The sequence below is a fragment of the Thermobia domestica genome, chromosome 8 (assembly GCF_964235325.1).
Source record: "Thermobia domestica chromosome 8, izTheDome1.hap1.1, whole genome shotgun sequence".
Classification (NCBI taxonomy): Eukaryota; Metazoa; Arthropoda; class Insecta; order Zygentoma; family Lepismatidae; genus Thermobia; species Thermobia domestica.
Genome location: NC_137461.1, coordinates 95581451 through 95594956, shown reverse-complemented (window position 1 = coordinate 95594956; position 13506 = coordinate 95581451). Strand labels below are relative to the sequence as shown.

The 13506-nt window shown below is 36.1% G+C and overlaps 1 protein-coding gene across 3 annotated transcripts in view; it reads left to right on the top strand.

Annotated features, from left to right (window-relative positions):
• LOC145693095 (uncharacterized) overlaps nucleotides 1-13506 on the top strand; it is a 92057-nt gene that overhangs the window by 43807 nt on the left and 34744 nt on the right. For all 3 annotated transcript variants that reach the window (XM_081768787.1, XM_081768786.1, XM_081768788.1), the window contains exon 7: nucleotides 10354-10578. In XM_081768787.1, coding sequence (XP_081624913.1) covers nucleotides 10354-10578 — 225 coding nt within the window. The remainder of the gene's footprint in view (nucleotides 1-10353; nucleotides 10579-13506) is intronic.

Sequence of the window (13506 nt, the reverse complement as noted above, 5' to 3'; positions counted from 1 at the left end):
GGGTCACATAAGCTTAAAGGGAGTCCAAACCGCGTCTCGGCGTACATCAAGAGAAATTCTCCATTTGGACACGAAACCGGGACTAATTTATCACAAATGCGATGAGCCTGCCGACTCACTCACGAAGGACTCCTGATAAAAATACGTTGTACTGATCTTTACATAGGCCTACTTGTTAATATAATTGTCAAGAGTCATTTCAGAAAGACAAAAAGATAAAGTTACACAAGTAAAAACATTATACAGAATTATATATAAATCGGGAAACTCCCGCCTTAGCCATTGGGAAAATCCTGCTATTACTTTAAATGTATTTGTAAGTAAAATTTAAGGTCAACGTATCACAATCAGTACGCTAGAACTGAGGTATTAAATTACGAATTTAGTATGTAGATACAATTGAATAAAATTAAAACAAAGTCCAATCCAAGCTAATGTTGACTACGTAGGCAGCTGATATACTTTGCCAATTTCTATCAATATAGTTAAGCAACCTTGGCTTCTTTATAAAACAACGGGCATTCAGGCAAGCGGAAATATACAGTTTGGTTACGTTTCGTATGTTTAGGCTTAACACCCTTATGTAATACCGAGGTTATCAAGGAGACTTTCGCTTAAGGTGACATGCGAACCTCTACTTGGTTAATACTTGAAAGAAGAGTTGTAGTTCGACCGAGAATTGAACACCCGGGACGCCTTGATTAAAAGCTGAAAAGGAGATAAAACTAATGCAGATGGTTTGATGTGTGGAAACATCACTGTGAATTTCACACGATTTAAAGCATTTTTCTTTCTTTTTCTTATTTTGGTTTAAACCAGTATATATATATATATATATATATATATATATATATATATATATATATATTTTTGCTCCCAACCCCTAAATTGGTTCCATGTCGGACTAAATTAATCTGTGAAAAAAATGGGCTCAATCGAAGAATATTTAACCGACCGCCAAGCGACCTAAACATCTGAATGATTTACAATGTATAGTATATGGCAAAAGTTTGTAATAAACTCTTATAACTTAAAAATGGCTGAGGGAAAGGAATCATATCTTGGATAGAGGTTGTAGAAGTAGATCCATACCTGATACTGAGTAGTGACCGAGATGAGGCATATCTTTACGTCCACCATCTTATATTCGAGCATAAAATTTTAAATAGAAAAGACCTCGTATGATATATAATTTTGAGGTAGCTTTTGACGACAAACAGACGTATGCCTTTATTTTCCACTTATCTCTGAACATGTAATAATTATCAATTATGGAAAATAAAAGCTCGGAAGTAATAAAACTTAATATTCTGTGAGTTTATATCTCTGTACGGGCTGCAGATTTATAAGATTGTTGAATAGTTTCCCTTATTTGAATTAAACCATAAAGTAAAGAAAGAAATGCACATGCCCATCTACTTGGAAAGAAGACGTGAACTTTCAACGTGGGTTGAATATATTGAAAAACATTGTGGTGGTGAAAGATGTTGCAGAGAGAGGTGTAAAACTGATACAAGAATACGGGAACATTTTAACAAAGGCCGAAAAAGAGAAACAATAGATATTGCAGATAGTCAGTGAACACAGAAAAATGTATCCACATGCTACAAAAATTGGCTTAATGATGCAGTAGAATTTGGCTAATTATCCACAGCCTTCAGCTTTCTTTTATTATCATTTTAAACATTCATTATCATTTCATTTCATATAAATAATTTCAATATAGCCTAGGCTGGTGTGTATTTCGACGGGATGTAATTATATAACAACATATATAATTATTTCCTTGTTACATGTATGTAATAGTTTATTAATATTTCATTAACCTATAAAGAAAGAAAAACAATATTGAAAAATAATAAACTATTATTTCAAAGCTAAAAAGAATTAAATGACCAGAGATAAGTTGACAATATAGGAAGATATGTTTTTATAATGAAAGGTTACCCAAAAACGATGTCACAAAACATTTCCATTTAAAATTTTGGGTCCGAATACAAAATTGCGTACTTCAAAATGGCCGCAATCATGCTATTTCTCAGAGTCTGATGTGGATTACTCCCAATCCCTGTATCCAAGATTTGGTCCCTTTCCTTTCAGCCGCTTTAAAGTAAGAAGGGTTTATCCCAGACTTTTCCTATATATTATCATATTGGATATGCATTCAAACTTTAGGTCGCTTGGGGGTCGGTTAAATATTCTTCGATTGAGCCAATTTTTTTCATGGATAAATTGGGTCCGACATGGAACCAATTTAGGGGCTGGGAGCAAAGAAATTCGGAAAAAGCAATTTCGCCATGTAATTAAGGACCACCCTAATATATAAAAATAATATAACCAGCTGGTTTAAACCATGGTTATAACTATAAGGGTAAGTCATAAATTTTGCAATATTCTGGTACACTACATACCTGTATTCATATTACACTATAATGAAAGCAGATTAATGTTCAAAGTATAGTCCGTCGTGTTGGACTGTGTGCAGTCACTTTTCCTGCCAATTCCTCCCACGTCGATACCACGTCTTGTCCTTAGAGGCAGAGAAGCCAGTCACTCATGTTTTCACCTCCCGCTGATTTGAAGCATCATTATTTCAGGACGTGCGCTATAGATCGAAACAGATGGTAGTCCGAAGTGGCAGATGGCATCACTGCGATGCCATCAGTTTTTTTTTTTTTTTTTTGTTTGTTTGTTTGTTTGTTTGTTTGTTTGTTTTCGTTTTTCGAGTCGAGTGTGATTTTACGTTATCCTGTTGAGCAACCTTTAGTGTTATGCCAAGGGCGCGCTTTCAGTTCACAAATGCAGGATATTTTTGTATACATTTGCGCTAATTGTTCGGAATAAAGGTTACCATTTATGGTAGAATCGTTAGGAACGATCTCGAAATGAATTACCCCTCGTAGTTCCACCTGCATGACTTAATGAACGAAACGGCCCTGTTTAATAATTGTTTTTGGAAGTTAACCCTTGCGCAACCATTGTTTTTGCACATTCGAATTTCGGAAAAACACATTTCGTGGCATGTGACAATCAATTTCAGGAAATGCACATCACGCGGATTTTGCACCAGTTGACAGCAAATATCCATTCTCCTCTGGGCCTTAGCTGAAGTCAACTCCTGTTGCACAATGCGGAAACTCCTGGTGGTTTTCCTCACTTCGTGAAGGTGACACATTACAATGAATTGGTGCATGCCAAGTTGGTTTGACAATCGTCGTGTGCTGGGGCATGGATTTTTCTCAATGGCGTGTCGTGGAGTGGCCGAATCTTAGCTTAGCTTCGACAATTTCACAACACGTATGAAATTTCTGGAACCTCAGCGAATTGTGCTGTGGTTCGCTGCATCTTCCCCTGTCCTATGACGAATGTTTTGGGTTGCTGCCACAGCAATATACCAAAGTTCAGGCTTACACAGTAACAGATCACGTATCACATGAGACCTGTAATAAAAATAAATAAAGAAAGAAGGATCTCTGTGAATAATGGTGTTAAACTAACATTATACCCAAAATAGTTGTTCATAGCTTTGATTTTGTAAACTGAATTCTCTGAAGCTTAGGATAAAATGTTTTCCGGACAGGAAACAAGATGGAAGCAAGCTGTGTCTGTTTCTTGGTTTATGGTATGTTTTTCCCCTCCCAGATTGAATTTAGGAAACCAGTAGATGGATGGTTAGGCTACCAAAACATTTGGAATATGGTAGTTGCATAACGTATGTTTGCTGGCAACGAATTTTCTTTGCACAATCGACCGCTTTTTGTAACATCTATATGCAAAATCTGAAGCTTTTACATCGGTTGATCTCGATAACATTGACAACTCCCAGGTGCAGTTATTCTGGTGGAAACCTTCAACTCTTATAATAAACTGGGGGTTCCTCGCGTTCCGAGTCTTGAGATCGAGAATTTGCAACTTTTCTCGATGCTTCACACCTATCTTATTAAATAATGATAATCAAACACATTTTTCCATTGCGACAAGAACATATTCACATCTAGATCTTTCTGTCTGCAGCCCACGATTTGCAGGTAAGTCAGTGGCGTGGATCATTCTCACTGGACTATCCGCTTCACAGTGTACTCAATTGCCTTGTTACGATCTGCATACAGGTGGCAGTTTTCCGGCAGCTTTGACTTTGACCCCCAACTTCCTGTCGATGAACACTTTGAACCTTGCAAGCAAGTGTGATATCTATTCGTAATGCCTTTGTTCGAGTGTTAGGCGGGGCTCTTGGAAAACGTAGTTTTCCTTGGTGGTCGGAAGAAATACATAAAGCTATTCTTACAGGACGCCGAGCACTTCACTTTAATAATGTTCCTACTGTTGACAATTTGGCAGTTTCATCACGTTCGTGCCAGAGCATGCTACTTCATTCAAGGAAAACGACGTAGCTGGTGCGGCAAATAGTTCAATGAATGCTGTTCAGTCAAAAGTTCGTCGTCTTTAGGACTATTCCTCCTCCGTCGACATTTCTGTACTCCTTGCGGAAAACGAATCGAAAGTTAAAGCACAAGCAGGGTACAGACTTACATTTTGTGTCACCAAACAATGAAGATTAAAACTTGCCTTTCACTGCTTTGAACACTGCTCTCACCAGCACTAGAAGCATTGCACGTGGACCAACTCTGTAAACAACTGTTTTAGACTTCTATAATCGTATCTGGATTAAAGGACCCTTTCCTGCTGCCTGTCGTGAAGCTTATTCTTTCTATCCTGAAACCAGGGAAACCTCTTCGTCCAGCTCGAGTTATAAGACAATAACCTTAACTAATTCTTATGTGAGTTATTGGAGAAAATATAGTGTGGTATTTGAAAATTAACTCCTTTGTTTTCCAATTTCCAGTGTGATTTTCGGAATTTCCGTTCCACTGCTGATAACCTTTCATCTTGACATTGCAATCCATGATTCTTTTCTTTACCGCCAACATCTGGTTCGCCATCTTCTTTGATCTTCTGAAGACTTATGACACCACTTTACGTTATGGGATTTTTCGTCAGCTACTTCTTTGAGGAGTACGATGTCGTATCTCTTTCTACACCAACCGCTTCTTGCATTTTATTGCCACTCCTGTGATCTCTTGTGTTTCTGCTAGACAATTAGAACTCACTCTGAACAGAATTTCACGGTGGTCAGCAACGTTCTCCATGGACAAAGACTAACTTCCACGTTTGTCTTTTGTTGCCAACATCAGATTTCTGGGCCCCCAATTTGATCATCGACTGTCTTAGGCAGGTCTTCCACGAGAGCTAAAATATCAATATCTAAGAATACTAAATCTTCTGAAAGAGTGGTCTGCCATTAAGGTGCTGATCGCCTTGTCCTTCTACGACTGTATCGTACTTTAATCTGGTCAAAGTTCGACTATGGATACATTGTTTATGAGTCAGCCAGATTTACCACATTACGTCAACTGAACAGTGTCCATCTTCTTGACAAACGTTTGGTAACTGGGTCATTCCGTACCAGTTCTATTCTCAGCTTTTATGTTGAAGTGCACAAGTTATCATTAACTCAGTGTCGTCATCGGCTGATGCTCTACTGTTTAGCTCATCCAAAGTCGATGCTTCATCCTTCTTCTTTTGCACTGGAAGCTGGAATTCGAGATTGGAACTTTTCGATGACTTTGTTTTCGAAGTTTCCCCTTTGTAAGTTGGGTTTTCTACCCACATCTCCTTGGAAGATATTTCGTCCAGCTATTTCTTTCCATCTGTCTCAATACAAAAATCCAAGCACCAGCCCTCAGAAATTTCAACAAAAGTTCCGCTCCTTTTTAGAACAATTTCAAGACCTAAGTGTATTTTTTACTGATGGTTCCAAAGATTTTTTTTAAATAACTACATGTACCTAGTTTTAAATTATACGCCTTCTCTTCAATATTTAATGCTGAACTGGTTGCAGTGTACAAAATTGTACGTTGTCTCTGCGTGTCATGTACGCAGATCTTAATCTGTTGCTAATCTCAAAGTACTTGTGAGTTGTCCCTTGATGTGCACAGTAAGACATCCGTTCATGCAGCATATCTTAGTATAATGCCATAGATTATTAGAGATGTAAGGTACATTAGTAACAGTGGGATATTAATCATTTGCTGGAGCTATGTGGCAAGGGTAAAAAAAATGGCCCAAGTTAGTATGAAAGACAAAAGTAGTCATATACTTCTCGAGGTTATCAATTGAACTGAAAGCTAAAAATAGACAGGAGACAATCACATCGACGGTAACAGGATGGTGACAAACACAAAAACTTGCGTGAGATCGTTCGGTAGCAATCTTCAGTGTTCAGATGTCTGCTGCTAGGGAAAAGTCAGCTCAAAGTTGAGCATGGTAACAATCCGCAAATAGATGTTGAATACTTTGTCTAGCTCCACAGGCCGCACACAGTAGTGGGTTTCTCCACGAAGTAGAATTCCATGTCTTAAGTGTAAATGTAAAATGCAAAATCGAGTTAGAATTTGTTCCTCCTGTTGAGGTCTTGAGCTGGTGGTCCAGATACCAAGTACAGGTTTTGTGTACATGCAATTTTTGTTGACAACCTGTTTCCAATTGAGCTGCAAATGCTGATTCAAATGAGCGTTGAATAGCGAACGCAGATTCGTGCTGAATATGCGGAGATGAAGCTCTCTTTCAAGGGCAGCAATTTCGCTACACGGTCAGCTTCTTCATTTCCAGCTATGCCAACATGGCTTGGAATCCAGAAGAGATATAACCGTTACTAATTTATGTAGTGTCTTTATCATTATGTTTGCATGTTTTGTATATTTTCTTTCCTGCTAGACTTGTTACTAAATTTTAGATATTGACAGGTGTAAAAAGACCTTTGCATTATGACGCACCCACTCCAATCTCTTATTCGCTCACTCGCAGGCAACAACGGCAATGGCAGTTCGGAAACCCAGACCGAAAGTAGGACTCTCAAGTACAAGATATTGTATATTTACTTTCGTAATTGTAGAATCCACCACAGAGAAACTGCACGTGAATAAGTCATAAAAAGTCAAAATAACTAAAATTTCCATTATTTCTCTCTGCCCCCCCCCCCCAAAAAAAAAAAAAGAAAGACTGCTTTTTTTTCATCTCTACTTAAAAGTGACAATTTTGTTTTGAAACTACAGTTTTGGGACATAATCTGACTCAGGAAACGTAGAATCATAATTTAAAAAAGAAAAAAAGAAAACTTTTTTCAAAATACATAATGTCAGGGTTCTTACAAATCTGGAAAACTGGGAAAACGGAAGTCAGGGAAAATAGTGCTTAACCTGGAAATCATTAAAAATTGGGTATTTTTCTCAGGAAATGAAACTATTGTCCATCTTACCTATTTGTTAAGATAAGCCAATAATTGTCATTATTTGTTGAAAGAAGCACTACAAATAAATGATTTTCGTTGAGTTTTAGGAATTGTATTTATAGTATGGTATGTAAACTTGTTAAGTAAAGTAGTTACTACTTCATGTACAGTTGTACCAACATTATTTCTAATAAGAATGTAATATATGAAGATATTTTGATTTTGTTTTACACTTCACGTTATAAATGGTAGCATTTCTTTCTGTTAGGAACATAATAGTGTAGAAGTACTGTTAAGTAAATGAGGGTAATTTGCTACTACTCAATGCTTTTTCACACCGTAATAAACTGTTTTTTTTTTTTTTTTTAATATATGATAAAATTTAAATGGCGATGTCCAACGAAGAAAACTGAGGGCAAGCTCTAGAAGTTAAAAGTAATCTGAAAACTCCAAAGAATGTAGATAAAGGATTCGGGATAGGGGGGAAAAAAATACATTGGGAAGCCTAAAGATGTCAGAGAAGTAGACAAGTGCAGTTTCTTCAGTGATCGTCAAAAATTTTTGATAGGCACTACTGAAAAAAATACTTGAAAAATGTTCTCTTAGATATACTCTTACCCGTGCCATTTCATGCCTTGATCCTGAGTTTTTTTTTTTTTTTTTTTTTTTTTTTTTTTTTTTTTTTTTTTTTTATAAATCTAAAATTGCCCGAATAAGGATGACGAAGTGCTTTGAAATACTCCATTAGTCGTTTCGACTCGATGATGTTAAAGCAGAGCTAGTTCAGAAAGAGTTCGAATCTTTTCTTCAATCGTCTAAAAGTGTGTTGGTGTCTTATTTTATTTCAGATGGAAGCAAAACAAACCTTGATGAGTTTTATAGATTAGTTCTAAGTGGCAAAAGTGAACTCAAATACCTGTAGAGTCGTGAGAAAATGACATGGATTATTTCAGAAGGAAATGCAAGTGTAGAGTCCGATATTTCTATTAACAAAAGTTTATTGGTAGAAAATTTGCAAGAGGCTTCTTCAGTATCCCAATGACAACTGGTAGATTGTTTGGCCGACATAGGTGGAATTAGATGTCAGTGCTTGCTTCAGATCCAGAACTCTTACTTCCTGTAAAAGGTGCGAGAACAAGATACAATTCGGCTTTGGAAGAAAAGAGAAAATAAGAGTTCTTAAGAAATACTTAAACGGAGGAAAATGGCTAAGTTAAAAGGTCTATTGCAATAACTGAAAAAAATCGGTACAAGAAAATAGAGGTTAGGGAATTGGCATGGGCAGCTGTAATGTTCGCTCCCTATATTTACATGAGGTTAAAACTTTCAAATATTTTTGTGTTTGAGGGGAAAAAAAAAAGACAAGAAAAAACGATTGGAATCAGAAGAAATTCAAATTGAGATCAAAATTTGTCAGTCTAAGTATTTGAAACAAGTAATCATTGCTATTATTGTTAAAAGCTTTTAAGTAGTGTTCCTACTTACTTAATATCACTTAAGTTGTTTTTGGATCAAAAGATCCAATATATATCAGGCAAAAATTTTCTTGTAGTTCTTATATCTGAAGAACTACATATAGTGTAGCCAAACCCGAACTATCACTTGACTCAGTATTATGCTTATTCCGTAAAAAATACGAAAACTCGATTTAGGGGCCGTTCAAAAATTTTATAGCTCCTGTTCCAAAAACTAATTATCGGCCAAGGTCGCAATCTTTTGATGCATTTTTTTTTATTATTATAGTTCCTAAATTTCTTGACCAAGATCGCAATCTTCTGATCCATTTTTGGTATCATTCCTAAAATTCTTGTTACCTTTTAATATGTTGTGTAATATGTAAATCATAATAAATTTGTTTTATAGTGATAACAATTAGGATCTATTGCAATAACTGAGTGGGGAAAAAATGGTACAAGAAAATAGGGAATTGGCGTGAGCAGCTGTAACGTTTGCTCTCCATAACTTTCATTATGTTAAACTTTCAAATATTTTTGCGTTTGAGGGGAAAAAGGATCCCAATTTGCATTTTCACAGTTGCATGTACATTTACACATTATTTTGAAAAGTTAACTCATTTTTTCATTTTATTGAATTCGAAGAAATATTGAGAAATTCCATTAAAGTATTGTTTTTTCGTTTGTTTACTAACTTTTTAGGAGCGCGTCTTATTTTCTCGAAATTAATAGAAGCAATTTGTTGACATTTTTTAAAGAATTCTTAAGTTACATCTGCTCATTGTGGAGAAGGGTGACCAATTTTAGTTCATATATATATATATATATATATATATATATATATATATATATATATATATAGATATATAGATATATATATATATATATATATAAAGTCTGTCCGTAAAGTCGCGCAACCCAAAGTTTGATTGCGTATATCTTTTGATCTAAGAATGATAAAGACCTGAGACTTGAAACAAATGTAAGCATGTTCTATGTAGATATTTTCGAGATCATGACAATTATTGAAACTTGTAACATTTTTGTGTAGTAACGAAAGAAATTAGCGTAAGTGTAAAATAAAAAATCTGCAAAACGAAGAAAATCAATGTTCAGTTGCATAAAACTGATTTTCTGCGGGTGAATTCCTGTGTATATGTATAGTATGTATCAACATTTATCCATTCCATTGGTGCGAAAATGTGACAAGGTTGATGCAGTGTTGCCATATCAAAAGGCTATTTAATGCAAGTCCGTAATTATTTTTATTTTATTTTTTTTACAGAAACGCGGCCCCTGGCAACACTGTTGTTGTAAAATTACTGCAACAGGTGTGTTTGAAGTTAATTAATGATAAATAATGAGAATTTGCACATAATTGATAAAAATTCATTTTATATTAAGCGGAACAACGTAAAACAAGTGTCATCGTATCAAAATAAAGTATACTGATAATTTGAATTATGACGAACTCCGTCGCTTTGTATTCTTTAATGAAACATTTGAGGATCACTTCTGCATAGAACAGTACACAGCTAATTATTAATGTTTTAGTATCTTTTTTATCGTACAGAACTTGTAAAATGTTAAAATTTTAACTTCTTGTTTCAGATTCTGTTCGAGGCAGTGAGAGCCGTTACCATGAGCAGAAGCACCACGTTTCTTCCCCACCCGCTCCGTTTTCTAGTTCCGGTGCTGCATCTGTGCCACCTCCAGACAGTAGACAAAATGACATTCAGAAGCCAGAAATTCAGAACTTACCCGATATATCACCACCAGCCCCCGCACCGGTTCCTGCACCTCTTCCTCAGAGAACTATGGAAAGGAAATCAAGAGGTATGTTCTTTTTGTTATTTATTCGTAGTTTTTTAACTTTCATTTCTCTTGTTGTGTATTTGTAATATACAAAAGTTATGCGGCTCATTACAGATGGGATTTTACTAAAAATGACCTATCTAGTAGCCGAACTTCCTTTTGTTGCTATTAGCAGAATGTGAAGCCCTTGTTTTGTGGTCGGTTTCATGTTTGACCAAAAGAACTGAGTTATAGTGTCTGCCGGTATAAGAAACACAATTACCTAAACATCGTTTGTTAATACCTTAACAAGACTATTAGGAGGGCCTAGTGGTCCAGTGTTGAGTTGGGTTTCTGGTTTGATTTCCAGCCAAATAACCTTATGGCAGACAACATAGTGTCTGTGGGTTTTCTCGGGGTACTCCCGTTTCCTCCCACACTCATTCCAATTCTTCCATCATTCACTTGCCTTAATCCGTCTCCCTTAGCCTAAATTGGGCACAATTGAGAGATGTTAAACTGAAAGATTTCATTTCATTTCAACAAGTCTGTTACGCGTTACAAAGCTTTTAAGAGTATTGCTGTACTAAACCACGTATCTTTATAATCTTCTTTCTCATCTGAACCATAGGTTGGTAGGGAACATGGAAGTTCTAAAACTTCTCTCTTGAGAGAGCTGTTTTATACTTTGATAAGGTCTTTTCATAACTGCATCTAGATATTCTATCCTTGGTCTTCCTCTTCCTGGTTTTCCTTCTGCCTTTCCCTCTACTAACGGTGATTCAGTCGGAATGCCGAATAAGATGGCCAAGCATGCAGTTTCTTCTTTTTTCTATTATCTTCATAATCTGTCGTTCCTCATTAGCTTCTTTTAGTACGTCTTCGTTCCTTTTCCTTTCTTTTCATGATATACGCAGTATTCTGCGCCAACACATTTCAAATGCTTCCAGGTTAGATATTTCAGCTTTTCTCAATGTTCACATCTCTGATCCGTAAAGCGCCATACTCCATACCAGATTCTTAATAAATCGTTTTCAAACGTCCAACGACATATTTCTTGATGTTAGCAGTCCTCTTTTCCTATTGAATGCTTGTTTGGCCTGTGCTATTCACGTCTTTTTCACTTCTTCTGTCCGAGGATAGTGTATAAAAAATGGAATCTCACAAAACCCTGTAGTAATGTTAGTAAATGCAGCCTTTAGGAAATCTTTGTAGCTGAAAACTACGATTTGTGCTTGATATGACATGAAATTTTCGTTATTTAAATAAATGTAAAACACGAGCAAAGAAGAGTTAAAAGAAAAAAAGCCTTGTGATCATGAGAGGAAAAAGACTAATTAGATAGTTCAGCGAATTTACGTGCATACCGAAAAAGTGGTTTTAGGATGTCCATTTGTCTGTCCACTCATTCGTGTGTACAGGAGTTCAGAGTTTCATTGTTTAACGTGTTCAAAACTCAACATTACATGTTAGATGTTCATAGTTCATTTGATAAGTGACGAACAATATACATTACTGCAAGTACTGATTAATTCAGGTGTACGAGGTTTGTTACAAAGTTCTAAGCCTAACAATGAAAAGAGCATATCTGCGTTCGTTTGGTGTTACATTTCAGCTCAGTCCCCTGACAGTTCGAAGCACTTGACCCTCTGTGTTCAAGTACAATTATACCGCTGGTAAAAATTTAGTCGAAACCGTCCAAAATGCCTGCGACACGCATGACTATCATCATCAGTTCAAAATAAACATATTCCAACTTCTGTTTGGAAGCAGATAAGTCAAAGTGTTACATTGGGCGAATAAATTGGATGAGGAAGTAATTCGAAGTCGGAATCATGAATTACTGTCATTGCGGCGACCGATTTGTGAATGAGGGCATTATCCTGATTGAAGAAAGTTATTTTTTTAGTTCCTCATGACGCTTCTGCCGGATATGATCACACAGTTTTAGTAGGTCGTCTGCATAGGAGTCCCTTGTTACTCGTTGCCCCTTAGGATAATCTACCATCACCACCTCATTCTTGGCCCACCATTTCCTTCCTGCTGAGTGCACTGACTTTGTCTTCTTTTGAAATAGTGATGTGAGCTATTCCCATTGCTTGGAACTTCGTTTTAACGTGGGTTAGTAATGGATAATGGACCTATGTTCCAGTGTTGTTGTGAGTTGAGTCAGAAAGAAGCCTGACTTTGCCCGGAAAAGCTGAAGATTATGTCTTGAAATGTTAGACGTTTATGTTTTGGTTAGAGACTAAAAGTTCGGATACCCATCTCGCTGAAACTTTTCAGATGGTAATCGATATTTCTATCTACGCTTACCCACTGTCTCAGCAATCTACGTGATGATCAGTCGGCGATCATTTATATATTTTCATGGATTTATCAGTATTTTCGTGGACTCCAATCTGCCTTCCCGTTCGAGAGTCATCCTCAGTGAGGTTCTTCTTCAGAATTCAGGTGCCTTATATTTTCACTGATTCAAGAAGGGACACTATTTCCAAATATAATACCATGTCAGCATGGGTATCCTGTGGTGTTAAACCTTTCTTGCAGAGATATTTAATAACAGCTGTTACTTTAAGGTTCGTCCATTTGGTCAAAAATTGCTGTCTACTGTCTTTATCTACAAAAACAGAGAAAAAGTAGATGTTAAAACCAAATTTGGTGTGACATCATACGAAGGCTCAATAAATATGTTTTAAAGTTGTGTATTTCTACTTCTTTAGTTAAACTTAGAAATTTTGTAACAACCCTCGTACTGTTAACTGCAGTTCCTCATTAAGCAAAAATGTGTTCTCCGATTATGCAGATAATCTAAAAAATTAAGTCTGACATAATATACTAGTACAAATTTATATTTGCAAAATGTCTCTTTAAATTGTATTTGTACTGAGACTGTACTGTACATGTACTTAAAATGTCTTGTACGGAGAATTTGCTAAGTATTAATTAATTTTCTTATCTGGAAATTTA